The following is a 25,861-nucleotide window of genomic DNA, read 5'->3' as shown; positions in this document are numbered from 1 at the left end:
TTAGAAATACCTTCCACGAGGGTTGAGATCCCTCGAGTTTTAAAGCATAAGGATATGTCTTAATGTGTTGTAAATATTTAAAAAAACCTTGTTGCAGTCAATTGACTAAATTCAGTCGGGAAGTGCTGAGTTTCAGTCGCCTAGCCTCAGGCCAGTTATTAAGAGGGCAAATGCCCCACGTGAAGGCCGGGACCATAAAGTAGGCGCCGAAACTCTAAAGGCACTCGGAGTGACAAATGGTCAAGGATTTTGTGACACTGATTTGAAGTAAAGACCAAGAAGATTGGATGTGACTGTAATTTTGATACGTATGTATAGTTTATTAATCTGATCTGTAGGGGCGTACAACGCAGATCACGGATTGTCACGGGGTTTAGATTGTTTTAAGTGAACCATTTAAGCTGCTAAAATGGGTGCTAGCACCAGTAAGCCACCCGAGAAAGGCACGTCAGCAGCCTTTATGTTAAAGAACTGGTCAATCATCTATTGATCACCTACCAAATTGGTCCAAATGGTCTGTAAATAAGACTAGACCCTTTCCCACAAATGGTTCATTTAACATAGAAAGAATTACTTGCCTCGAGGAATGTTTAACGGACAAGATAGAAATAGAGAACAGCCAGATAAAAAGACTGCCTCTATGTTTGTTGAGTCAGAAGAAAAAAAAAATTACCCCGAAGAAACACCTTTCTCCTCTATTATGGTAGGATAACAAGGTAACTATAGAAGGATGAATAGAGGGGAATATAGAGGAAGACGTGGTAGAGTAAGAGGGTATGGACGATCTGGTAATTTTTACAATTGCGGACAACCCGGACATTGGGCAAACCAATGCCCTGCGAAAAATCGTCAGAACCAAACCTCCAATAATGGACCTCCGTTAGAGAATAAAGGTCCGAATTTCACTGTCCATAACCCTTTTGTGGACCAGTCAGGAGGTTACCCTACAAACGGACAGGGATTTAGGAGAAAAAGAGATCAGAATTACTGACTGACACCAGCAGCCCCAAGCGCCACAGACCACCAAATGCCTGTTGTTTCTTTAAATTCACGCAGCGAACCTGAAATTAAAATGCAAATAGCTGGGAGACCTATGTCATTTTAGTAGATACAGGAGCAACCTTTTCGGTGTTAGGGAAAGGATATTCTGAAGGAATGCCTATTAATGGGAAAAAGACCACGATAGCTGGATTGGCTGGAATACTACAACGCTTGAATCAATCGACTCCCCTCACAGTAAAAGTAGAAGAATTTGAGGAAGAACACTCCTTTCTGTTATCAGGAGATGTCTCTATGAATTTATGTGGAAGAGACTTGCTATGCAAAATGAATGCTACAATCATTTGCTCCCCATCAGGAGTAACGGTAGAAATCCAAGCAGATAAGGCATATGAGTACCCAGTAACAGAAATAAAACACCCTGTTCTTTACGCATGGGAAATTGCCGACCCAAGTTTGAGTCCCAAACTTGTCAGTCTGTTAGGAGCATGGGGATTCGTTACAAGCTCCATAAAACAATACCAGGAATCCCTGAAACTAGGGAAATAGCATTCAAAATTGCACTGCACGGCCTGCTATGACAAAACAGGACAAGATTATCAGCCGTTTTTAAATTTAAAATACCTCCTAACTATTAGACTGCACAGCCCTATAAAGTTACAATTAATCCAGCTGCACCATTACCCAAAAGGTCACAGTATCCATTGTCAGAGAAAGCAGAAAAAGGAATTGAGCCAGTGATGGAATCATTGTTAAAACAGGGTGTTAACGCCGGATAGAATAAAGGTCATTTGCAACACATCGTTGCCAAAAACTAAAAGAGAAATGAAGCATTTTCTAGGAATGACTGGCTATTGTAGACAATGGATATTGAACTATTCAGAAATAACCAGACCACTAATGGACATGAGCATGACAAATTTGGAAAATTCGCGGTTATTTAACGACATCAGGAACCAAAATTAAAAAGTGCACGAGGTTCAAAGCCTTTTATTAGCCATCCAGAGACCTAAGCAGATTGCCATTATTAAGTGCCAAGCACACACGGGGCATTTGGACAAGGTTGCACTTGGAAACGCTGCTGCAGATAGCGCTGCTAAGTCAGTAGATATATCAAGTACTGAACGACAAGTTTCAGCCTTCCCTGTTAGCGAAAAGCCAGAGATACCGCAGCCCCCGTCCTTAGATGATGTGCTGACCCATCAAGATAGGGCCAGTTCTGACGAAGTAAAGGAATGGGTTGTTAATCATTGTTTTAAAAACACTGACGGCTTAAGGGTTCATCATGACGGCCACATGGTGGCACCCAAATCATTACTATCACCAATTGCCCGATGTGTTCATAAATTCACCCATGCGGGCAAAGGGGGGATGGCGGACTATATCCTCAAGATCTGGTATGCACCAGGAATCTCAAAATTGGCAAAACAAATTTGTGAAAATTATATTATCTGTCAGACCATGAATGCAGGAAAAAAATAAAGAAGGTACAGCCCGCATCCCATCCAAACCCCATGGGTCCTTTTGTACACTTGCAAATGGATTTTATTGAACTACCTGTATGTATGAGCTTTAAATATGTATTAGTTATTATTGATATGTTTTCAAGATGGATTGAAGCTTTTCCTTGCAGAAAGAAGGACGCTACCACTGTTGCTAAATGTTTATTGAAGGACATTGTACCACGCTTTGGGATACCAGCAAAACTGTCAAGTGACAATGGGTCTCATTTTACGGGAACAGTGATTAAGGAACTATGCAAAGCCTTACAGATTAACCAGCACCTCCATTGCAGGTATCATCCACAGTCGGCTGAACTAGTGGAAAGATATAACGGGATGCTGAAAAACAAGCTTGCAAAACTGTGTAAAGAAACTGGACTTAAATGGGTTGATCTGTTACCCATAGCTTTAATGACAATGCGGTCTGCTACCAACAGAACTACAGGATTGTCGCCTCACGAGATCGTCATGGGAAGACCACAAAGATTGCCCTTTTCAGCACCTTTAACAGCTAAACAAATGGACATTCATAAAATGGAGGAAGATATGTTGAGTTATTGCATTGCACTAACCAAATGCATTTCTAGTTTCCATCAACAGGTGAAGGAAGCCCAGGTCGATCCCGCTGAAGGAAAGTGCCATACTTTCGAGCCAGGAGATAACGTCTATATAAAAACCTTCAAGCGAAAGAATAGCCTTCAACCCAGATTTGAGGGACCCTTCCTAGTACTCCTGACCACAAACACCGCTGTGAAAGTAAAGGAGCGACCAACATGGATACATGTGTCCCATTGTAAGAAGGCATCAGTTGAAGACGATACACTGCCAAGATGAACTGGATTTGGACTTTAACAAGACTGTTCTTTTTGTCAACAATAATTGAAACTGCCATATGGATTTACCCAGATCCTCTGCAAGGCAAACCATGCATAAAAGAATGTGTACTTTTAAACAAAAATCTCTTTTATCATAACTATCATCATGTTAATACCTTTGTATACATGAGTTATTTGCACTAGATATGGAACAAATTTGAAGCCTATAATAACACCTATTTCATCTGTGGGCATAGAGCATACCCTTGGTTACCACAAAGTTGGACTGGGTCATGTTACTTGGGATATGTAGTGGTCTATATACATCATATTTCATCTTTGGATAGCCTCCCTGGGACACGAGTAAAATGAGCCATTACAGAAACTGAAAGGTTCTTTGCTGTAGCATTTCCCTGGTATGGAACAGGGAAGTTAGCAAGAGAATCTATAAACATGGCAGCAGTGTTGGAACAAATAGCCAATGATACTGATGCTCTTAGTGATGTAAACGCAGAAATGGTGGCTTTGCGCACAGTTGCCTTACAAAACCGCATGGCTCTGGACTATTTGTTGGCAAAAGAAGGGGGCACATGTGCAATCATAAAAATCGAATGTTGCACCTATATTCCAGATAGCTCAGAAAATATCACCAACGTGGTAAACCACATAAAGGAGGCCGTAAAGAAACTACGTCAACCTGAACAGTGGTCCATGTGGGATTGGATTTCAGGGTGGGGAGGAGCACTAGGAAAGCAAATTTTGGAAGCCTTAATTGCAATTGTGATGATAATAATTCTAATTAGTTTATTGATTGGTTGTTTAAAATTATTGTGTACAAAAGTTTTTTCCTTATTGACATCAACTCCTCCAGTACCAATGATGTCTGAATATGAGGATATTAAGGGTGAGACCTTTGATGTGGAATTTCTTAAACTTAGCGAAATAGATTGTCCTTAGAAAGGACAAAAGGGGGGAATGAGGAAATCTACATGATATAAGGGGTTAATTTCAAGTGCTTGCTGGTAAAAGTTTTCAGACTTGACACAGGTAAAGAGTCGATGTGTAACTAGAGCTATTGCACGAACCTGGATTACAGCCAAGAACAGATGTCTGCCCACCTAATAAGAATGTAGAAGTGAAACAATGGGTTCCGTTTGATTTATCCAGTGACCTGATAACTTGCGACCGTAAGCAAACCTAGCCTCCCAATATATGATTAAGATTAAAGAGGACCTCCAGTTACACGATTCATGCCCTGTTATAGATTAACGGTTGACTTATGTGTCCAGGATCCTTCTGTCAATATGTCATAAGACCTAATGATTAATCTAAAATGTATCCTGATAGAGGAACAAAGGAATGTCAATCAAACTTGTTTGTTACACTGTATTAATATGGAACGTTACGCTGTATCATTGGAATAGTAGCCTCACCCCTTGAGTAGAGGTGCTGATTCCCCTTGCAAGTGAAATAAAAGGCCTGTCCGTCTGACGAATCCAAGAGTGTCTTGAGTTATTACCCAGAGCTAAGAAAAAAGGCACTTCAACACTGGCTGCAGAGAAGCTGGACTGCCTCCTGTCTGTGGTCCCTCGCACCTTATGACTGTTGATTGGGGAACTCTGCCCTTTGGCTTCTCCCCGGCTTGGGAGATTGTTCTTTGTGGCAGGTACCCTGGTGACCACCTTTTCTTGGGCTTGCGGGCCCGCTGAGACCTTCTGAGGGGCGTCTCTGTGGGGGAAACTTTGGCTGGCGGACCCTGAGCCAGGGTCGCAGCCGTAGCTGGCTGCGAACCTTCTCACCCATGTCCAAAACCTGTTACCAGCTCCCCTGCAAGAGGAATTGCTATCCCTGCAGCCCCCCAGGATCCCACATCATGGGGGGAACCATTCTAGAGGTTGGCTGGGAAGCTGGTCCCTTTAAACAGGCGACTGCGTGAAGCTCCTCCCATGAGTCCCTCGGCAGAGGCTGTGAAGCGTCTGTATTCAAGCAGGCGAGTGCGCCCGAGCAAACCTCCTGGAAAACAGCCATGCTGGTCCCACTGGCAACTGTGTTTGCACAAACCTCCTTTCCTGAGTTCCCCGGCAGAGGCTGTGAAACCTTTGTATTCAAGCTGGCGACCGTGCCTGTGCAAGTCTCCTCCTCTTTGTCCCACGGCAGAGGCTGTGAAGCCTGTGGCTTCAAACAGGCGAATGTGCCTGCATGGGATAACAGAAGAGGGGCTGCTGGGGTCCCGCAGGCAACCGCGCCTGTGCGAACAATTTCTTTAAAGTGCTGGGGAACTGCTACACTAGCACACACAACCGCGCCTGCACGTTCGGTCTCTTTAAAAACGGTTGGAAGAAACGCTGGGTCTTCCAAGCAGGCTTCTGCGCCTGCGCGTAAAAACTTAGCAGCCGGGATCTTTAAATGGCTGACTGCGCCTGCGCGCTCGGCCTCACAGGGGAAAGGAGTCGCTGGGGGTTCCAGGTTCACGACTACGACTGCGCGAACCCGGAGTTGAGAAACCTCTTCCCTCAGCCACGCGGCTGCGCATGCGCTGCCCTCCTTTTGGCAAAGCTCTCCCCACAGGAGCGCGACTGCGCCTGCGCAGGAAAACTGAGGAGGATCCGCTGGGGCTACGGGCTGTGGAACTGCGCTTGCATGAACCTGATCCTGGCAAAACTCTCCCCTCAGGTGCACGACTGCGCCTGCACGAACCTCTGTTCAGAATTCGGGGATTCCCGTCTCCAGACCAGAGACTGCACATGCGCGGGCAGTCTCCAAGCGATCTGTGAATGGATGGGCAGCAGCCTGCTGAGTTCTGATCCCAGGCTGCTGTTTTTCCATTTCTAAGCCACATAACATAAGAACATAAGAAATAGGAGCAGGAGTAAGCCAATCGGCCCCTCGAGCCTGCTCCACCATTCACTAAGATCATGGCTGATCTGATCTTAACCTCAAATCTTCTATCACTCTGCATCCACCCGAACCCATGTGATCTCCCGGGAGAGGCGAAAAACCAGATAAAGACGCAATGGCCAATTTGGGAGAAAAAAATCTGGGAAATTCCTCTTCGACCCAACTAGGCGATTGAAATTCTTCCAGGAGATCACTCTGTCCCTATATTTTCTACAGTACTTACCTTCTGTAAAGGCGATCGCCACCCCAGCCAGGAACAGGAATAAAACAATTTCCTGAAATCTAACACAGAATTAGAACACAGTAGGAGCAGAACAAGACTACACGGCCCCTGGGCCCACTCCACTACCCACAGGGCCATGACCATTCCGAACCTAAACTCATATCCAATTGCCTGCCCGCTCCCCATAACCCTTAATTCCCTTTACTTCTAGGAAACTATCTATTTCTGTTTTAAATTTATTTAATGATGTAGCTTCCACAGCTTTCTAGGGCAGCAAATTCCACAAACCAACCACCCTCTGAGTGAAGAAGTTTATCCTCATCTCAGTTTTGAATGAGCAGCCCCTTATTTTTAGATTATGCCCCCTAGTTCTAGTTTCACCCATCATTGGGAACATCCTCACCGCATCCACCCGATCAAGCCCCTTCACAATCTTTTATGTTTCAATAAGATCGCCTCTCATTCTTCTGAACTCCAATGAGTAGAGTCCCAATCTACTCAACCTCTCCTCATATGACCACCCCCTCATCCCCGGGATTAACCGAGTGAACCTTCTTTGTACTGATTCGAGAGCAAGCATGTCTTTTCTTAAGTATGGACACCAAAACTGTATGCAGTATTCCAGTTGTGGTCTCACCAATACCTTGTAAAACTGCAGCAATACCTCCCTGTTTTTATATTCCATCCCCCTAGCAATAAAAGTCAACATTCCATTGGCCTTCTTAATCACTTGCTGCACCTGCATGCTAACTTTTTGAGTTTCGTGCACCAGGACCCCCAGATACCTTTGTACTGCAGTACTTTCCAGTTTCTTGCCATGAAGATAATAACTTGCTCTATGATTTTAACTGCCAAAGTGCATAACCTCACCCTTTCCAGTATTGTATTCCATCTGCCAAATCTCTGCCCACTTAATTAGCCTTTCTATGCCACTTTGCAGGTTTTTTATGTCCTCCTCACTCACTACTTTCCGTCTCATCTTTGTATCATCTGCAAACTTTGATATGTTACACTCGGTCCCCTCCTCCAAATCGTTAATATAGATTGTAAAGAGTTGGGGACCCAGCACTGACCCCTGCGGAACACTACTAGTTACTGGTTGCCAATCTGAGAACGAACAATTTATCCCAACACTCTGCTTTCTGTTAGAGAGCCAATCCTCCACTCACGCCAGAATATTACCCCCAATCCCGTGATTTTTTATCTTGAGCAATAATCTTTTGTGTGGCAGCTTGTCAAATGCCTTTTGGAAGTCTAAATACACTACGTCCACTGGTTCCCCTTTATCCACCCTGTATGTTACTTCCTCAAAAAACTCAAGCAAATTAGTCAAACATGACTTACATAGAAACATAGAAGATAGGAGCAGGAGTAGGCCATTCGGCCCTTCGAGCCTGCTCCGCCATTCAATGGGATCATGGCTGATCATCCAAACCCTAGCACCCGGTCCCTTCCCCTTCATGAAACCATGCTGAGTTTGTCCTATTAAATTATGTTTTTCCAAATGTCCCGTTACTGTCTCCTTAATAATGGAGTCTAACATTTTACCAACCACAGATGTTAGGCTAACAGGTCTATAGTTTCCATCCTTCTGCCAACTACCCTTTTTAAATAAGGGTGTTACATTAGCAGTTTTCCAATCTGCCAGGACCTTTGCTGAGTCCAGTGAGTTTTGGAAAATTATTACCAATGCATCCACAATCCCTACCGCCACTTCCCTCAAGACCCTAGGATGCAAGCCATCAGGTCCAGGGGATTTATGCGCCTTGAGTCCCATTATTTTACCAAGTACCACTTCCTTAGTAATTTTAATCGTATTTAGTTCCTCCCCCCCTAGAGCCCCCTGTTTGTCCAGTGTTGGGATATTCTTAGTGTCCTCTACTGTAAAGACAGATACAAAATAATTGTTCAGTGTTTTTGCCATCTCCATATTTCCCACCATTAATTTCCCGGTCTCATCCTCTAAGGGACCAACATTTACTTTAGCCACCCTTTTTCTTTTTATATAACTATAGAAACTTTTACTGTCTGTTTTTATATTTTTTGCTAATTTACTTACATAATCTATCTTCCCTTTCTTAATCAATCTTTTAGTTATTTTTGCTGTCTTTTAAAGACTTCCCAATCTTCCATCCTCCCACTAGATTTGGCTACATTATATGCCCTTGTTTTTAGTCGGATACTATCCTTAATTACTTTACTTATACACGGATGGCTATCTTTTCTTTTACACCCTTTTTTCCTCAGTGGAATATATATTTTTTGGAAGTTGTAAAATAACTCTTAAATGTACAACACTGATCATGTACCGTCTTACCCTTTAATCTATTTTCCCAGTCCACTCTAATTAATTCCGCTCTCATACCTTCATAGTCTCCTTTATTCAAGCTCAGCACGCTTGTTTGAGATTCAACCTTCTCACGCTCTAATTGAATATGGAACTCAACCATGTTATGGTCACTCATTCCAAGGGGATCCTTTACGAGGACATTTTTAATTAATCCTGTCTCATTACACAGGACCAAATCTAATGTTGCTTGCCCCCTGGTCGGTTCAGTTACATACTGCTCAAGAAACCCATCCCTAATACACTCAATGAACTCATCCTCAAGGCTGCTCTGCCCAATTTGATTTGTCCAGTTAATATGATAATTAAAATCCCCCATAATTATAGCTGTTCCCTTATTACAAGCCTCAAATATTTCCTGATTAATACTCCGTCCAACAGAGTTGCAACTGTTCGGAGGCCTATAGACTACACCCACTAGTGTTTTTTTCCCCTTATTATTCCTTATCTCCACCCAAACTATTTCACTATCCTCCTCCTTTGACCCAATATCATTTCTCTGTATTATAGTGATTCCTTCCTTTATTAACATAGCCACCCCACCTCCTCTCCCTTCCTGCCTGTCCTTCCTGATTGTTAAATAACCTGGTATGTTTAATTCCCAGTCATGGTCACCCTGCAGCCATGTTTCTGTAATGGCCACAAGATCATACCCATATGTCATTACTTGTGCCGTTAACTCATTCATTTTGTTACGAATGCTACATGAATTCAGATAAAGAACTTTCAAGTATGCTTTGTAACACTTAGTTCCTGTTTTTTCCCTTTTTAGTACTTTACTTTTTACTCCATACCTTCTGTCTCCTCCTGACACATTCTGTTTTTTAATTCCCCCACTGCTACCTAAGCCTATGACCTTCTCTGTTTTCATTTCTATTGTTTGCTCTCTAGAAACCTCCCCCCCACTAATTAGTTTAAAGCCCTCTCTACAGCCCTAGATATATGATTCGCCAGAACTCTAGTCCCAGCACTGGCCAAGTGGAGTCCATCCCAACAGAACAGCTCCCTCCTGTCCCAGTACTGGTGCCAGTGTCCCAAGAAGCAAAACCCATTTCTCCCACACCAGTCTTTCAGCCACGCATTTAACTCTTTAATTTTATTTATCCCAGCCAAATTCGCTCGTGGCTCAGGTAATAACCCAGAGATTATTACCCTTGAGGTTCTGTTTTTTAATTTGACCCCTAGCTGCTCATGCACCTTTAACAGAACCGTCTTCCTTGTCCTATCTATGTCGTTTGTACCAACATGGACCACGACAACTGGATCCTCCCCCTCCCACTCCAAGTTTCTTTCCAGCCCAGAAGAGATGTCCTTAACCCTGGCACCGGGCAGGCAACACAGCCTTCGGGACTCCCGCTCTTGACTGCAGAGAACCCTATCTATCCCCCTAATGATACTATCCCCTACCTCTACAACATTTCTTTTTACTCCCTCCACTTGAATGGCCCACTGTACCACGGTGCTGTGGCCAGGTTGCTCATCCTCCCTGCAGTCCCCGCTCCCGCCCTTACAGGGAGTAAGTACCTCGATCCTGCTGGACAAGGACAAGGGCTGCGTCTCCTTCAACACTACATCCTGGATCCCTGTACCTTCTTCACTCATAGTCACACCATCCTGTCCGTGACCACGGACTACATCTGCAGTAATTAACTTCATAGGTGTGACCATCTCCTGAAACATAGAGTCCAGGAACTTCTCGCCCTCCCTGATGTGTCGCAGTGTCTGAAGCTCGGTCTCAAGCTCCATAACATGGAACCTCGAGCAGCAAACACTTGTCGCAGATGTAATCACCGTGAACCTCAATGGGGTTCATCAGGTTCCCACATCTCGCAACAGTAACACATCACCTGCTCCATTCCATATAATTAATTAAATTTCTTATTATTTGTTATGAAGACCCTGCCCGGATATATATGATAATTTCACACCACTATTCAATAGGACTTACCAACTTAAAGGTATAAAAGAGAAGAGAAGGAAGAAAATCAACCAACCAGCTGATCACCAACCTCCTCCTTGAATGTTGTCTGTGGGGCCTGTTTGGTTGACTCGTTTCGCTGCTCTGCCTCCGCAGTGTTGTCTAAGCCTGCGAGTGGGGAACAAAACAGAGCAAAAAAAACACCCTCACCTCCCACTTATCCGAACTCTACCACTTAGCAAAACTCCAGCAGCACTCAATGCACAAAGCACTCCGTGTACTGCACTAGCCCCTCCCCTTTTATAACCGGATTCTACCTCCGGTTTAAACTGCCCAAGAGTTTAAAAAACCCTTAAAAAATTAAACTTACTTCAAATAATTGACTTCTTAACACACTAAAATTCACAAAATACACTTAAATGATTTTTCTCCAACTTAGCAAAACTCCAGCAGCACTCAATTCACAAAGCACTCCGTGCACCGCACTAGCCCCTCCCCTTTTATACCCGGATTCTACTTCCGGTTTAACTGCCCAAGAGTTTAAAAAACCCTTAAAAAATTAAACTTACTTCAAATAATTGACTTCTTAACACACTAAAATTCACAAAATACACTTAAATGGATTTTCTCCCACTTAGCAAAACTCCAGCAGCACTCAATGCACAAAGCACTCCGTGCACCGCACTAGCCCCTCCCCTTTTATACCCGGATTCTACTTCCGGTTTAAACTGCCCAAGAGTTTAAAAAACCCTTAAAAAATTAAACTTACTTCAAATAATTGACTTCTGAACGCACTAAAATTCACAAAATACACTTAAATGATTATTCTCCCACTTAGCAAAACTCCAGCAGCACACAATTTGAACTTTGTGCAAAACTAGGGTCCTACTGGGGTAGGGAAGTGTCCCAATTTGCGGGTTGGACAACTTTTCCCTGAGAACAAGCCACAGAGCCTGTCTTTACAGGCTGTGAACTTGAACTTGTTTGGTAAGCGAACTCATGTTCTCTTACCCGGGTGGCTTTAAATGGGGAATTTTGGACTTGGACCTGCCTTTGGTCTGGGGCCAAAACTATCCCCTTTGTGCCTCCCCTGTCCCGGATTTCTGCTACTGGACCTGCTCTACAGGGGTCCCAGAACTCTCCTTCCCTGTTCCCTGGCTTAAACAGCTTACTCTGCCTAGGAATGGCTCCTCCCCCAACACAAGCCACAGCACTTTCCTGTGGACTTGAACCTACTGTGGGCTGAGGATTCCTATTCTCAGGCTCACTCCTCACATAGGACCATACCTCCATTGTCGGAGGGGGTAAACTGGTCCTGGTCCCCACCTGCCTAGCGGGACCTGCTGGCTTTCTCCTACCACCCCATTGACCACCCTCCTTGCTGCCAGAGCTCCTCAAGACTCGGAGCTTTGGGCTGCATTCTTGTGGTCTCTAATTCCCGAGTCATTCATTCCCTGGGTGTTGCCTCTGGGGTGATTTGATTTGGACTGCCAGTAAAAGCCAGCTGACCAGCCTTCGGGCTGATCACGCAAATCATTCCCCTTGCTACCTTTAAAGCCATGCTAAGGCTTTCTATCTCTGCCCTACAGGGGCCATGATCTGCTTCACTAAACCTTTGGGCGCAGGCCAGCTTATAGGCTGCCTTTACTTCCCTAAACCATTCCTCCAGCTCCATTACTTCTGAGATGAGACGGGCATTCTCTTCCCGCAGTCTCATCTCACTTTCCCTGGCCTCAGTGACTTCCTGCACCAGGCACTCTACAAATGCCTGGCATTTTTTAAACTGGGGCTCACGATTCTTGGTCTCCTTAAGCTCCTTCTGCTCCCTCATCTCATCCTTCCTAAACCAGCCACCTATACCCCGATAGGTCAGCCTACACACTGCTGCTAAAATTTGCAGGGCTACCCACATACTGACAACGAGAGAAACAAGAGATGGTACTTTCTCCAGATCCAAACCACTCAGCAAATCAAAAACGGCCTGCAGTCCTGCCGTGGTCGCCATTTTGTAAGGGGGGCATCTTTAACTGTTTTAAGGTAATTCACCTGGTGTGCAGCCTTTGCCTGCAATCTGACCAATTTCCAATAAACCAATTTTAAAACAGCTGTTTCGTGTCGCTACCCCACCTTCCAGTTCTGACTGCAGGACGTATAATTAATGATATTAAAAACGGACACTTGGCTTGGATGAGAGGAAAATCAAGTTTTATTAACTAAAAGAAACTACAATCAAATTATAAACTATACCACACAAACACAGTAATTACAGTAAAATTGCTTAAATGGGGATTGCAGATGGTAAATACGAGGGGTAAGTGACTACAATGTTAATTAAACAATCTTAGCAATATGCACTTAATTACCGTCCCTTAACCCCTTAACTGCTTACTAGGTTGCTTTTCTGAGGAGTCAGAAACTCTGCTCACTTGTGGTCCAGCGAAGTGAGACAGAGAGAGAGAGGCTCACCTGTGGTCCCAGGAAGTAAAAAGAGAGCGATAGCTTCTCAGCAGCTATCTTATATACTCGGTGAGCCCCCTGGCCCCCCCTGCTGTTTGCCTGGCTGGAAGATTCGCGCCCAAAAAGTTCCAACACACACAAGAGAAAAGCTGTGATTGGCTAACTCAAAGTGGTTGGACTGGGTTAGTGTGTCTCCACTGTGGGGCCAAAATGTTCCCGCCCACATCCGGACTTTACCTGGGCTGAAACAAAAGGGAATGCAACAGCCCTATTGTCTAGAATGCTGGGTGATTTAAACCCATTCAATGCTTAAACTGTTCCTTATCAAGATCCGGTCCAATGTTTCAGTGTCTCCATTGTGTGCCTGAGTAGTTTGAATGGCTGTGTAAACAGAAGCAGTTACAATCGATTGTCCTGCGGTTGGTCTCAAGTAGTTGTAATCCCTTATGTCAAGAAGCTACTTCAAGTGCTTCTGAGGGAACATCCCTTTGATTGGCAGTACTGAATCACAGCCACTGCATCCTCCCACCTTTTCACACAGACAACTCGAGCTGTTATTTTTGTCCTTTGGCCATGATTTCTCTGAGCATTTTAAAATCTTTTGTGATTGCCCAAGCTCCAGAGAACGATTTTATTAATGAAGTACTGTCTCAAGGTGTGTGACTATTTTCCACAGAATTCCTCGACTCCTGTGTTGTCCACGTTCTTTTCAGACCCCTCTGCAATTTGCACAGTTTGAAACTCAAAGGGTAACATTTTAATCTTAAAATCCTGATGTTGAGACAATTCAGGTCACACAATTCTTCGTCCGCGATGTGGACCAATATTTTTCAATCTTCAGGGAAATAGGGGAAATTTTGCAACCCCTACATTCCCACCTTTTGATACTCCCAACTTGCTTGTAGTATCAACTCGAAGGAGTGAGCCAAATTTTCAGACCCACTCACAAAAAATCATCCCCTGTATTTACCTAACAGCTATCTGCCACTCATCCTCCGAACCGTCTATTCCCTAAAATTCGAGAAAACCATATTACGGTAGGCATCCTACAGATACATTAGTTTACAATAAGGGGTCTCATACCCCTACACGCTTGTAAAATTATACAATGTAATCCAGAATTACAAACGCTTGTTACATTATAACTTATTACAAAATGTTGCAATCTTAGTTACGCAATGTAATCAAAATGATCCCAAGCACGGAGAGGGTCCAACGCCTCTGCTCGACTTGGAACTATAAAACAAAAACAAAAAAACCATTAAACATTTGAAACAACATGCGTAAATAAACCCTGACCATCATGTGCCAATGATGGGTCGCAAAATTCGAGTGGGTATTGCTCCTCCCACCTGGGCTGTAAATGTACCTCCCACCACCCTTTGATTGTCTTAAACTTTAAAACAGGCAGAATGGATTTACAGACCAGCCTGCTCCACCAGCCCCAAGCCGCTCCCTTGTCCTATTGTGGAGTTGCGGTACCCCTCATGTTTAAAATTCCCATGGCACAGACCGAGACTGGGGAGTATGGGATCATGACTCCCAGTCCCTCCCCCTCCCGTCTTCCTTCGACTGGCTGCAGAAAATGATCGGTGCCTGTGTGGCGGCTCTCCCTGGCCCCATACTGAGACTTGGATCCCAGATCCGGCCACCCACTCATCCTTCCCAGCCACACTTACTCTCTTTGCCCGGGGGCCCCAGGGTGAGTTCCTCCCTCCCCGACCGCACCCACGCGACTCTTGGGTCTCCCCCTCCTCTATACGATCCTTCCTGGGCCATCACCACCCACCCCCGAGGAACGCATCCCTATCTGACAAGGGGCCCGCACTTCCCCATCATGACTCCTTAACTGCGAGGTCTCCCGCAAGTGAACTTCAGTCAGGATGGTGCTGGGTTGGGGGCCATGCCACACCCAGCTGGGGCCATCTCCTCCCCATAGGAGGAGTAGGCATGTCCCTCCGGACCCTATCCGGTTCTTCATGAAGATCACTGCGGGGTCTCCTGGATTCGTCCAGTGGATAGGTGATCCCCAACATTCCGTATCCGTATCTTCATTCGATTCCCAGCTCGGGCTGGGCGAACATGGCAGCTTCATGGTCCAATCTCTTGCAAAGCTTAAAAGGACATGCAGCCAGGTCTCACTGACCTGCTGACTTAGGTGGAGACATCACCGAGTCCATTGACCTCGGACCAAAATACAAACATTTGGCACACATGTAAACTTAAACTGTTCAAACTTAAACTTAAAATTAGTTATATCAACAAAACTTAAAACACACCTTAAAAGCACGCTATATTCACACCAAAGCTATAATACAAATGCTGCCCATCTCCGGACAGCCAGGATAATCTCTGGCACTTTTGCAGATTGCTGCTGGCTGCAGCGAAGCTGGTCTGCCTCCTGTCTCTGGTCCCTCGCACCTTATGGCTGTTGATTGGGGAACTCTGCCCTTTGGCTTCTCCCCGGTTTGGGAGATTGCTCTTTGTGGCATGTACCCTGGTGACCAACTTTGCTTGGGCTTGCAGGCCCACTGAGACCTTCTGAGGGGCGTCTCTGTGGGGGAAACTTTGGCTGGCGGACCCTGAGCCAGGGTCGCAGCCGTAGCTGGCTGGGTACCTTCTCCCCCATGTCCAAAACCTGTTACCAGCTCCCCTGCAAGAGGAATTGCTATCCCTGCCCCCCCCCCGAGGATCCCACATCATCAGGGGATCCATTCTAGAGGTTGCCTTGGAAGCTGGTCCCTTTAAACAGGCGACTGCGCCTGCACGAAGCTCCTCCCGTGAGTCCCTCGGCAGAGGCTGTGAAGACTCTGTATTCAAGGAGGCGAGTGCGCCCGAGCAAACCTCCTGGAAAAGAGACACGCTGGTCCCACCGGCAACTGTGCTTTCACAAACCTCCTTTCCTGAGTTCCCTGGCAGAGGCTGAGGAACCTTTGTATTCAAGCTGACGACCGTGCCTGCGCAAGCCTCCTCCTCTTTGTCCCACGGCAGAGGTTTTGAAGCCTTTGGCTTCAAACAGGCGATTGTGCCTGCGTGGAAAAACAGAAGAGGGGCCGCTGGGGTCCCGCAGGCAACTGCGCCTGCGTGAACAATTTCTTTGAAGAGTTGGGGAACAGCTACACTAGCACACACAACCGCGCCTGCACTTTCGGTCTCTTTAAAAACGGTTGGAAGAACCGTTGGGTCTTCCAAGCAGGCTTCCGCGCCTGCGCGTAAAAACTTAGCAGCCGGGATCTTTAAGTGGCCGACTGCGCCTGCGCGCTCGGCCTCGCAGAGGAAAGGAGTCGCTGGGGATTCCGGGTACACAACTATGACTGCGCGATCACGGAGTTGAGAAACCTCTTCCCTCAGCCGTGCGGCTGTGCCTGTGCAGCCCTCCTTTTGGCAAAGCCCTCCCCTCAGGCGCGCGACCACGCCTGCGCGGGAAAACTGAGGAGGATCCGCTGGGGGTACGGGCTGTGGAACCGCGCTTGCGTGAACCTGATCCTGGCAAAACTCACCCCTCAGGCGCACCACTGCACCTGCATGAACCTTCTGTTCAGAAGTCTGGGATTCCCATCTCCAGACCAGCGACTGCACATGCGCGGGCAGTCTCCAAGCGATCTGTGAATGGATGGGCAGCAGCCTGCTGATTTCTGATCCCAGGCTGCTGTTTCTCCATTTCTAAGCCACATAACCTTTCCAAGTTTGAACTTTGTGCAAAACTAGGGTCCTACTGGGGTAGGGAAGTGTCCCAATTTGCGGGTTGGACAACTTTTCCCTGAGAACAAGCCACAGAGCCTGTCTTTACAGGCTGTGAACCTGAACTTGTTTGGTAAGCGAACTCATGTTCTCTTACCCGGGTAGCATTAAATGGGGAATTTTGGACCTGGACCTGACTTTGGCCTGGGGCCAAAACTATCCCCTTTGTGCCTCCCTTGTCCCGGATTTCTGCTACTGGAGCTGCTCTACAGTTGTCCCAGAACTCTCCTTCCCTGTTCCCTGGCTTAAACAGCTTACTCTGCCTAGGAATGGCTCCTCACCCCACACAAGCCACAGTACTTTCCTGTGAACTTGAACCTGCTGTCGGCTGAGGATTCCTATTCTCAGGCTCACTCCTCATGGGCGGACCGTACCTCCATTGTCAGAGTGGGTACACTGGCCCTGATCCCTGCCTGCCTAGCGGGACCTGTTGGCGTTCTCCTACCACCCCATTGACCACCCCTCCTTGCTGCCAGAGCTCCTCAAGACTCGGAGCTTTGGGCTGCATTCTTGGGGTCTCTAATTCCCTAGCCAGCCTTACCCTGTGTGTTGCCTCTGGGGCGATTTGATTTGGGCTGCCAGTAAAAGCCAGCTGACCTGCCTTCGGGCTGATCACGCAAATCATTCCCCTTGCTACCTTTAAAGCCATGTTAAGGCTTTCTATCTCTGCCCTACAGGGGCCATGATCTGCTTCACTAAACCTTTGGGCGCAGGCCAGCTTATAGGCTGCCTTTACTTCCCTAAACCATTCCTCCTGCTCCTTTACTTCTGAGATGAGGCGGGCATTCTCTTCCCACAGTCTCATCTCACTTTCCCTGGCCTCAGTGACTTCCTGAACCACGCACTCTATAAATGCCTGGCATTTTTCAAACTGGGACTCCCGATTCTTGGCCTCCTTACCCTCCTTCTGCTCCCTCATCTCATCCTTCCTAAACCAGCCACCTGTACCCCGATAGGTCAGCCTACACACTGCCACTAAAATTTGCAGGGCTACCCACATACTGACAACGAGAGAAACAAGAGCTGGTACTTTCTCCAGATCCAAACCACTCATCAAATCAAAAACGGCCTGCAGTCCTGCGGCGGTCGCCATTTTGTAATGGGGGCATCTTTAACTGGTTCAAGGTAATTTACCTGGTCTGCAGCCTTTGCCTGCATTCTGACCAATTTCCAATAAACCAATTTTAAAACAGCGGTTTGGAATCGCTACCCCACCTTCCAGTTCTGACTGCAGGGCTTATAATTAATGATATTAAAAACGGACATGTGGTTTGTATGAGAGAAAAATCAAGTTTTATTAACTAAAAGAAACTACAATCAAATTGTAAACTATACCACACAAACACAGTAATTACAGTAAAATTGCTTAAATGGGGAATGCAGACCATAAAAACGAGAGGTAAGTGACTACAATGTTAATTAAACAATCTTAGCAATATGCACTTAATTACCATCCCTTAACCCCTTACCTCCTTACTAGGTTGCTTTTCTGAGGAGTCAGAAACTCTGCTCACATGTGGTCCAGCGAAGTGAGAGAGAGAGAGGCTCACCTGTGGTCCCAGGAAGTAAAAAGAGAGCGATAGCTTCTCAGCAGCTATCATATATATTCGGTGAGCCCCCTGCTACCCCCTGCTGTTTGCCTGGCTGGAAGATTCGCACCCAATAAGTTCCAACACACATATAGAGAAAAGGTGTGATTGGCTAACTCAAAGAGGTTGGACTGGGTTAGTGTGTCTGCACTGCGGGGCCGAAATGTTCCCGCCCACATCCGGAGTTTACCTGGGCTGAAACAAAAGGGAATGCAACAGCCCTATTGTCCAGAATGCTGGGTGGTTTAAACCCATTCAATGCTTAAACTGTTCCCATTCAAGATCTGGTCCATGGTTTCAGTGTCTCCATTGTGTGTCTGAGTAGTTTGAATGGCTGTGTAAACAGAAGCAGTTACAATTGATTGTCCTACAGTTGGTCTCAAGTAGTTGTAATCCCTTATGTCAATAAGCAACTTCAAGTGCTTCTGAGGGAACCTCCCTTTGATTGGCAGGACTGACTCACAGCCACTGCATCCTCCCACCTTTTCACACAGACAACTCCAGCTGTTTTTTTGTCCTTTGGCCATCCTTTCTCTGGCCATTTTAAAACCTTTTGTGATTGCCCAAACTCCAGGGAACGATTTTATTATTAAAGTACTGTCTCAAGATATGTGAATGTTTTCCACAGAATTCCTCGACTCCTGTGTTGTCCACATTCTTTTCAAATCCCTCTGCAATTTGCACAGTTCGAAACTCAAAGTGTACCATTTTTATCTTAAAGTCCTGATGTTGAGACAATTCAGGTCAAGCAATTCTTCGTCCGCGATGTGGACTAATATTTTTCAATCTTCAGGGAAATAGGGGAATTTTGCAACCCCTACAGTACATGAGTGTGATTTACTCTATAGCTGTCTGTCTGCGATTTATTGTATCAAAGAAATATATGGCACAGAAGGAGGCCATTTGGCCCATCATGTCTGTGTCAGCCATAAAAGTCGATAAAGCCAAATCCCACTTTACAGCTCTTGGTCCATAGCCTTGCAGTTTACGGCACTGCTTGGATATGACCATGAACTTTTTAAAATGCGATGAGGGTTTCTGCCTCTCCCACCCTTTCAGGCAAAATAGTACCAGACCCCCCATGACCCTGTGGGTGAAAATAAAATATCAACTGGCGGAATGTGTAAACCTGTTCAGGAACACCCACTCCAGTCTGGGTCACGCACTCGGTTTATCAGTAATTTGGATGATAATTAATATCGTCTCCATGTGGCCCATTTAATGAATGATAAAAGCGATTTGTGAAACAATCACATTTTGGCTGATATAAGTGTGATAAAAAGAAGTCTGACCATGCACTCAAATACAACCCTCGCCTCGGCCTCCCCCACACTTTTTAAACCGATGGGAAGGGCCCCTGCGAGCACCGCTCCCCCAGCGGATGCCGTTTCCTCTGTGCTTGGCTGGTGAGAACTAAAAACACGGTCGTGGTCGCTCTTTCCCTTTGCTCACAGACCCGTTCATTTACACCGCCTGCCAATGAATTAAGAGCTTGTTTAAGGAAGGGACAAGACACTGATTTCAGTCACTTTATTCGCTGAAGAGATCTTTCCAATTTTTTTAATGCCATTTGGGAGTCATCGGATAATTAATTGAGGCTTTGTGCAGTGTAACAACCCAGAATGGGAATTATTTTAGAGAACAGAACAGGGCAGTTTGATCACTCTGTCCCTCTCACCTTTTCACAGAAGGACTCCCAGATCTACCTTCACTCCCGCAGCAGTGCCTGTGCAAATGATCGATGGATAATCTGTGAGACCTCACTTTTACAAAGATTGAGCTGGAATGTCTCCTGTTTCAAATTCAATGGAAATTGATTCCCGCCTGCTGCAGTTTCAAATTGAACGCGGAATTAATCCTGATTGTAACAGCCTGGAATTTGCAAGGGAGAGATGGAATAAGACAGAAGGAAGAACAAAAATTTCCGGAATATCTTTGGCTAATGGAGAATTTATTAACTTAGTTCGCTTGTTTTAGAAAATATTGGCGGGCTTTTTGAAATTAAAAAACTGGTTTGCGGTCTGAATGTTGAGGACAGTTTTCATTGGAGGGAATAACAAACTGTGATTGGTCACTGGAAAGCACCAATGAAATTCACCACAGAGCGACCAATCACAAGTACGCTGTCTGCACTCCTCCAGAAGGTATAAGAAGGGCAGATGTGGGAGGAGACTTTCATTCTTTCTCTGAACGGGTGAATTGTGGAAATGTCTGGAAGAGGAAAATCCGGCAGTAAATCTCGGGCCAAGGCCAAGTCCCGCTCATCCCGGGCCGGACTGCAGTTCCCTGTGGGCCGTGTTCACAGGCTCCTGCGAAAGGGCAACTATGCTGAGCGTGTGGGTGCCAGAGCCACGGTCTACATGGCTGCTGTGCTCGAGTATCTGACCACTGAAATCCTGGAGCTGGCCGGCATCACGGCCTGCGACAAGAAGACCTGCATCCTCCCCAGACACCTGCAGCTGGCCATCCACAACGATGAAGAGCTCAACAAACCGCTGGGAAAGATGACCATCGCTCAGGGCGGGGTGCTGTCTAATATCCAGGCTGTTCTACTGCCCAAGAAAACCAGCACTGCCAGCTCCAAGAGCAAGTAAAGCGGACAATATTTAATCGAATAACCCAAAGGCTTTTTCAGACCCACCCACTGTATCTGAAAGGGCTGGTTACTGTTGATCAATTGATCGCAATTGTCCTAGAGTTAGTCTTATATTAAAACTTTACAGTGGATGCCCTGGAAATGTCCTGATCTGAGATGACTCGTATATATCCGTGTCTGTCGAACATTTAGAAATCTAGATCAACAATCACTACTGCGCGTTGGCTGTTAAGATTCTTTACACACACAAATATATATGCAGAGGAAAAAACCACAAATAATCTTCAACTTAACGCCGGTCGTCGTTGAACAGGTTTGAGGGAGCAGAATAGAAACGGGATTAGAGGACAGTATAAATATGGAAGGGGTTTTAATACGTGATGGCATTCCAGTTATGAGATTGTGGTGAACGCAGAATCTGATTGGATGCGTAAAGAAGACAATCGGAGAGATAGAGAACAAAGTAAATTGACAACGTTGCCAATAAACCAATCGCAATCCTTGCCTTCACCCATCCCTCATTAGCATAGCTCTGCGGATGGATTGTGGGGCTGCCTATATAATACGAGCTCGGAGCATTGTTCTCTTCAATTGTTTCCTGATCCTGAACGAGACGATGGTTGATGATAAGAAATCCGCTGCCAAGAAGGGTGCCAAGATAATGGTGAAGAAAGCGGCAGCGTAAAGCGGCAAGAAACGCAGAAAGTCGAGGAAGAAGAGTTATCCCATCTATATCTACAAAGTGATGAAGCAGTTTCACCCCGACACCGGCATCTCCTCCAAGGCCATGAGCGTCATGAACTCGTTTGTGAACGATATTTTCGAGCATTTTGCAGGTGAGGCTTCCCGCCTGGCCCTTTACAACAAGTGGCACACCATGAGCTCCTGGGAGATCCAGACCGCCGTGTGCCTGTTGCTGCCCGGGGAGCTGGCCAAGCACGCCATGTTGGAAGGGACAAAGGCGGTGACCAAATACACCAGCTCCAAGTAAAACTCCATGCTGTCCTGAAAGAACAAACCCAAAACACAACGGCTCTTTTAAGAGCCTCCCACAACCTCTCCGAAAGAGCTACACAAACGCGTGTTCCTTTCGACGCAATTGGCTGTGTTTTTCCTCAGTTTACTATAATTATTTGCTGATCAAATGTTTTTGAGAACAATTTTTGAATTTCCAGCTGCAGCTTTAGTTGGGAATTCTCAGATAAGCAGTTCCATTATCCGTTTCGACCTGAGAGTCACTGTTGAATTTCCTGCCCAGTAAATTATAAACACGATCCCTGCTCGCTCTTTCCTTTTGCTGTCAGACAGGATGAATTAAAAGCTTGTTCTAGGGATGAGATTCGGATTTTAGTCACCTCGTTCTCTTTCAAGGCCTTTTCAATGTTTTTGTAAAGCCAGTTGGGAGTCAATCCGTTTGTTAACCCGGGGATACCTGCAGTGTTACAACGCAGAATGGGGGTTCATACAGAGACCAGAAAGGGGGCAGTTTGAACCCTCTGGCCCTCTTCTCTTCTCACAGCAGGACTCCCAGTTCTGGTTTCACTCCCGCAGCAGCGCCTGTGCAAATGATCGATCGATAATCTGTGAAACCTCACAAAGATTGAGATGGAATGTGTCCCGTTACAGAATCAATGCAAACTGATGCCCGCCCGATACAGTTTGAACTTGAACCCGAAATTAATCCTAATTGTAACAGCCTAGAATTTGCAAGGGAGAGTTGGAATAAGACAAAAGGAATAAAAAAATGTCCAGAAATCTTTGGCTGATAGTCAATCTTTTAACTTAATTCGTTGGTTTAGGAAAATATTGGCGGTCTTTTTGAAATTAAAAAAGGGTTGGCGGTATGACTGTTGAGGCAGTTATTTCCACACACTTTTCAATGGCAGGAAAAAACAGACTGTGATTGGTCACCAGAAAACACCAATGAAGTTGACCATAGAGCGACCAATCACAAGTACGCTATCTGCATTCCTCCAGAAGCTATAAGAAGGGCAGATGTGGGAGGAGATTTTCATTCTTTCTCTGAACGAGTGTATTGTGGAAATGTATGGAAGAGGAAAAACCAGCGGTAATGCTCGGGCCAGGGCCAAGTCTCGCTCATCCCGGGCCGGATTGCAGTTCCCTGTGGGCCGTTATCACATGCTCCTGCGAAAGGGCAACTACGCTGAGCGTGTGGGTGCCAGAGCCCCAGTCTACATGGCTGCTATGCTCGAGTATCTGACCACTGAAATCCTGGAGCTGGCCGGCAACGCGGTCCGCGACAACAAGAAGACCATCGTCCCCAGACACCTGCAGCTGGCCATCTGCAATGACGAGGAGCTCAACAAGCTGCTGGGAAAGGTGACCATCGCTCAGGGCGGGGTGCTGCCTAATATCCAGGCGGTGCTGCTGCCCAAGAAAACCAGCACTGCCAGCTCCAAGAGCAAGTAAAGCGGACAAGATTCAATCTAATAACCCAAAGGCTCTTTTCAGAGCCACCCACATTATCTGTGAAAGAGTTGCTTACTATTTAGCCATTTTCGGTTATAAACAGGACACTGACTGTGGAACATGTAGAAATCTAAATCTACAAACAGTGCAGGGGGCATGCTGTGAGCGAATATTCTGATCTGTGAATCAATATAGAGAAGGACTGGCTTCAGAGAAAAACATAACACACGGAACCCTAACGTGAGACCGACACTCAATGAACACGTTGTTGGGAGAGCCGAATATGAACGGATGTTAAGAACCGAGTATAAAGTGAGTGAGCGGTTGTTGGGCTTACTGTTCGTTATTGGGACAATAATTCCAAAGGGAGAAATATATATATCCTGAACCATACAAACATTTCCCCTTTTAATTAGCAGACAGGATCGAACCAGAATTGCAGCTTTGGTTAATTTAAAATATTTCAAATAGTAACTAAAGTTCCCACCTGTCCCGCATTAAGAGCTGGTTTTAAAGGTGAGATTCAATATTCAGACAACTTGTTCTCTCTCTCGCGCGGATCTATCCCGGTATGTGGAGTTGTATCAATTCACAATCAGAACTGCCAATTAAAGTTTCCGACTCACACTGTGCGAGTTCATTCAGTCTACTGGGCAGCTCACTCACATTTCAACCGAGATCATAAGCGTTCCGTCAGATATTCACTGCCCCCAATTTGTAAATCCCCAGTTAAGGTAACAGTACAAGACCTGCACGGTGTGTGCAGACCAATTTGCTTTGCACAGATTGCAGCACTTTCCTTTGCTGATTTGGTGGCTCGTAAAAGAGCCGTTGTTGCATTTGGTGCTAAAGTCTGGAGCCGGGCAAGGGGGAGTTCAGGTGCGCTCCCTGTGGATGCGGCCGGCCAGCTGGATGCCTTTGATCATAATGGTGACTCACTTAGCGTGGATGGCGCACAGATTGGTGTCCTCAAAGATTCCCACCAGGTAAGCCTCGCTGGCCTCCTGCAGGGCCATGATGGCCGAGCTCTGGAAGCGCAGGTCGGTCTTGAAGTCCTGAGCGATCTCACACACCAAGCACTGGAAGGGCAGTTTGCGGATCAGCAGCTCGGTGGATTTCTGGTAGTGGCGGATCTCCCTCAGAGCCACAGTGCCGGGTCTGTAGTGATGAGACTTCTTCACTCCGCCCGTGGCTGGAGCGCCCTTCCGGGCCGCTTTGGTCGCCAGCTGTTTGTGAGGAGCTTTCCGTCCGGTCGATTTGCGCGCTGTCTCATTGGCCCTGGCCATTTTCTCAACTGATCTCAGCAAAATCTGGAACAAAGGGACTGTCAATGCGGAATCTGCAGTGTGCCCGCCTTGTTATACTCAGTGACGGACCGCCCCGAGCACTGATTGGCTGCAGACCGACAGCCAGGCAGTTTAAACCCAACTCTGACCAACCAATGAAATGCTAGAAACTCAGTCCCCGATTGACTGAGCTGGGATTGATCACACATTTCAAAATGCCCGCCAATTTTAGTGAAGGAAATAAGCGTTTTCATAGATGCATACAAGATAGCAAGCAGAAGTAGGCCATTCGGACCCTCGAACCTGCTCCGCCATTCAATGAGATCATGGCTGATCATTCAATCTCAGTACCCTGTCCCTGCCTTCTCTCCATAGCCCTTGATCCCTTTAGCCTTAAGAAATATATCCAACTCCTTCTTGAATATTTTTAATGAATTGGCCTCCACTGCCTTCTGTGGTAAAGAATTCCACAGGTTCACCACTCTCTGGGTGAAGAAATTCCTCCTCATCTCTGTCCTAAATGGCTTACCCATTAGACTGTGACCCTTGGTTATTGACACCCCCGCCATCGGGAACATCCTTACTGCATCTAGTCTGTCTAGTCCTGTTAGAATTTTATAAGTTTCAGTGAGATCCTCTCTCATTCTTCTAAACTCCAATCGACCCAAACTCTCCTCATACTTCATTCCTGCCATCCCAGGTATCAGGCTGGTGAATCTTCGCTGCACCCCCTCCATGGCAAAAACATTCTTCCTCAGATAAGGCGATCAAAACTGCACACAATACTCAAGATGTGGTCTCACTAAGGCTCTGTACAACTGCAGCAAGACATCCTTGTTCCTGTGCACAAACCCTCTCGCTACGAAGGCCAACATGCCATTTGCCTGCTTAACTGCCTGCTGCACCTGCATGCTTACCTTCAGCGACTGGTGCACAAGGACACCCAGGTCTCGTTGCACTTCCCATTCTCCCAATCTATTGACATTCAGATAATAATCTGCCTTCCTATTTTTGCCACCAAAGTGGATAACCTCGCTTTTATCCACGTTATATTGCATCT

General features: G+C 46.1%; 1 protein-coding gene and 2 pseudogenes across 1 annotated transcript; 2 read left to right on the top strand and 1 right to left on the bottom strand.

Annotated features, from left to right (window-relative positions):
- The first annotated feature begins 21,701 nt into the window (after positions 1-21,701).
- Positions 21,702-22,076, top strand: LOC147084940 (histone H2B-like; annotated as a pseudogene).
- A 1,052-nt stretch (positions 22,077-23,128) lies between these two features.
- On the top strand, positions 23,129-23,515 carry LOC147084939 (histone H2A type 2-C-like). Its single transcript, XM_085979288.1, has one exon. It carries the CDS (start codon positions 23,129-23,131, stop codon positions 23,513-23,515), a length of 387 nt encoding a protein of 128 aa, XP_085835414.1.
- A 701-nt stretch (positions 23,516-24,216) lies between these two features.
- On the bottom strand, positions 24,217-24,801 carry LOC147084938 (histone H3-like; annotated as a pseudogene).
- Between the last annotated feature and the right edge of the window lie 1,060 nt (positions 24,802-25,861).

This window comes from Somniosus microcephalus, unplaced genomic scaffold, assembly GCF_052327205.1.
Source record: "Somniosus microcephalus isolate GS21.2 unplaced genomic scaffold, FLI_Smic_1.0 unresolved_chr9, whole genome shotgun sequence".
In the NCBI taxonomy this organism is placed as follows: domain Eukaryota; kingdom Metazoa; phylum Chordata; class Chondrichthyes; order Squaliformes; family Somniosidae; genus Somniosus; species Somniosus microcephalus.
This window is presented reverse-complemented; position numbering and strand designations above follow the sequence as displayed.

What these genes read in the sequence shown, in the direction of transcription:
- LOC147084939 (XM_085979288.1), top strand. Translation starts at nt 23,129, where the DNA reads ATGTATGGAAGAGGAAAAACCAGCGGTAATGCTCGGGCCAGGGCCAAG.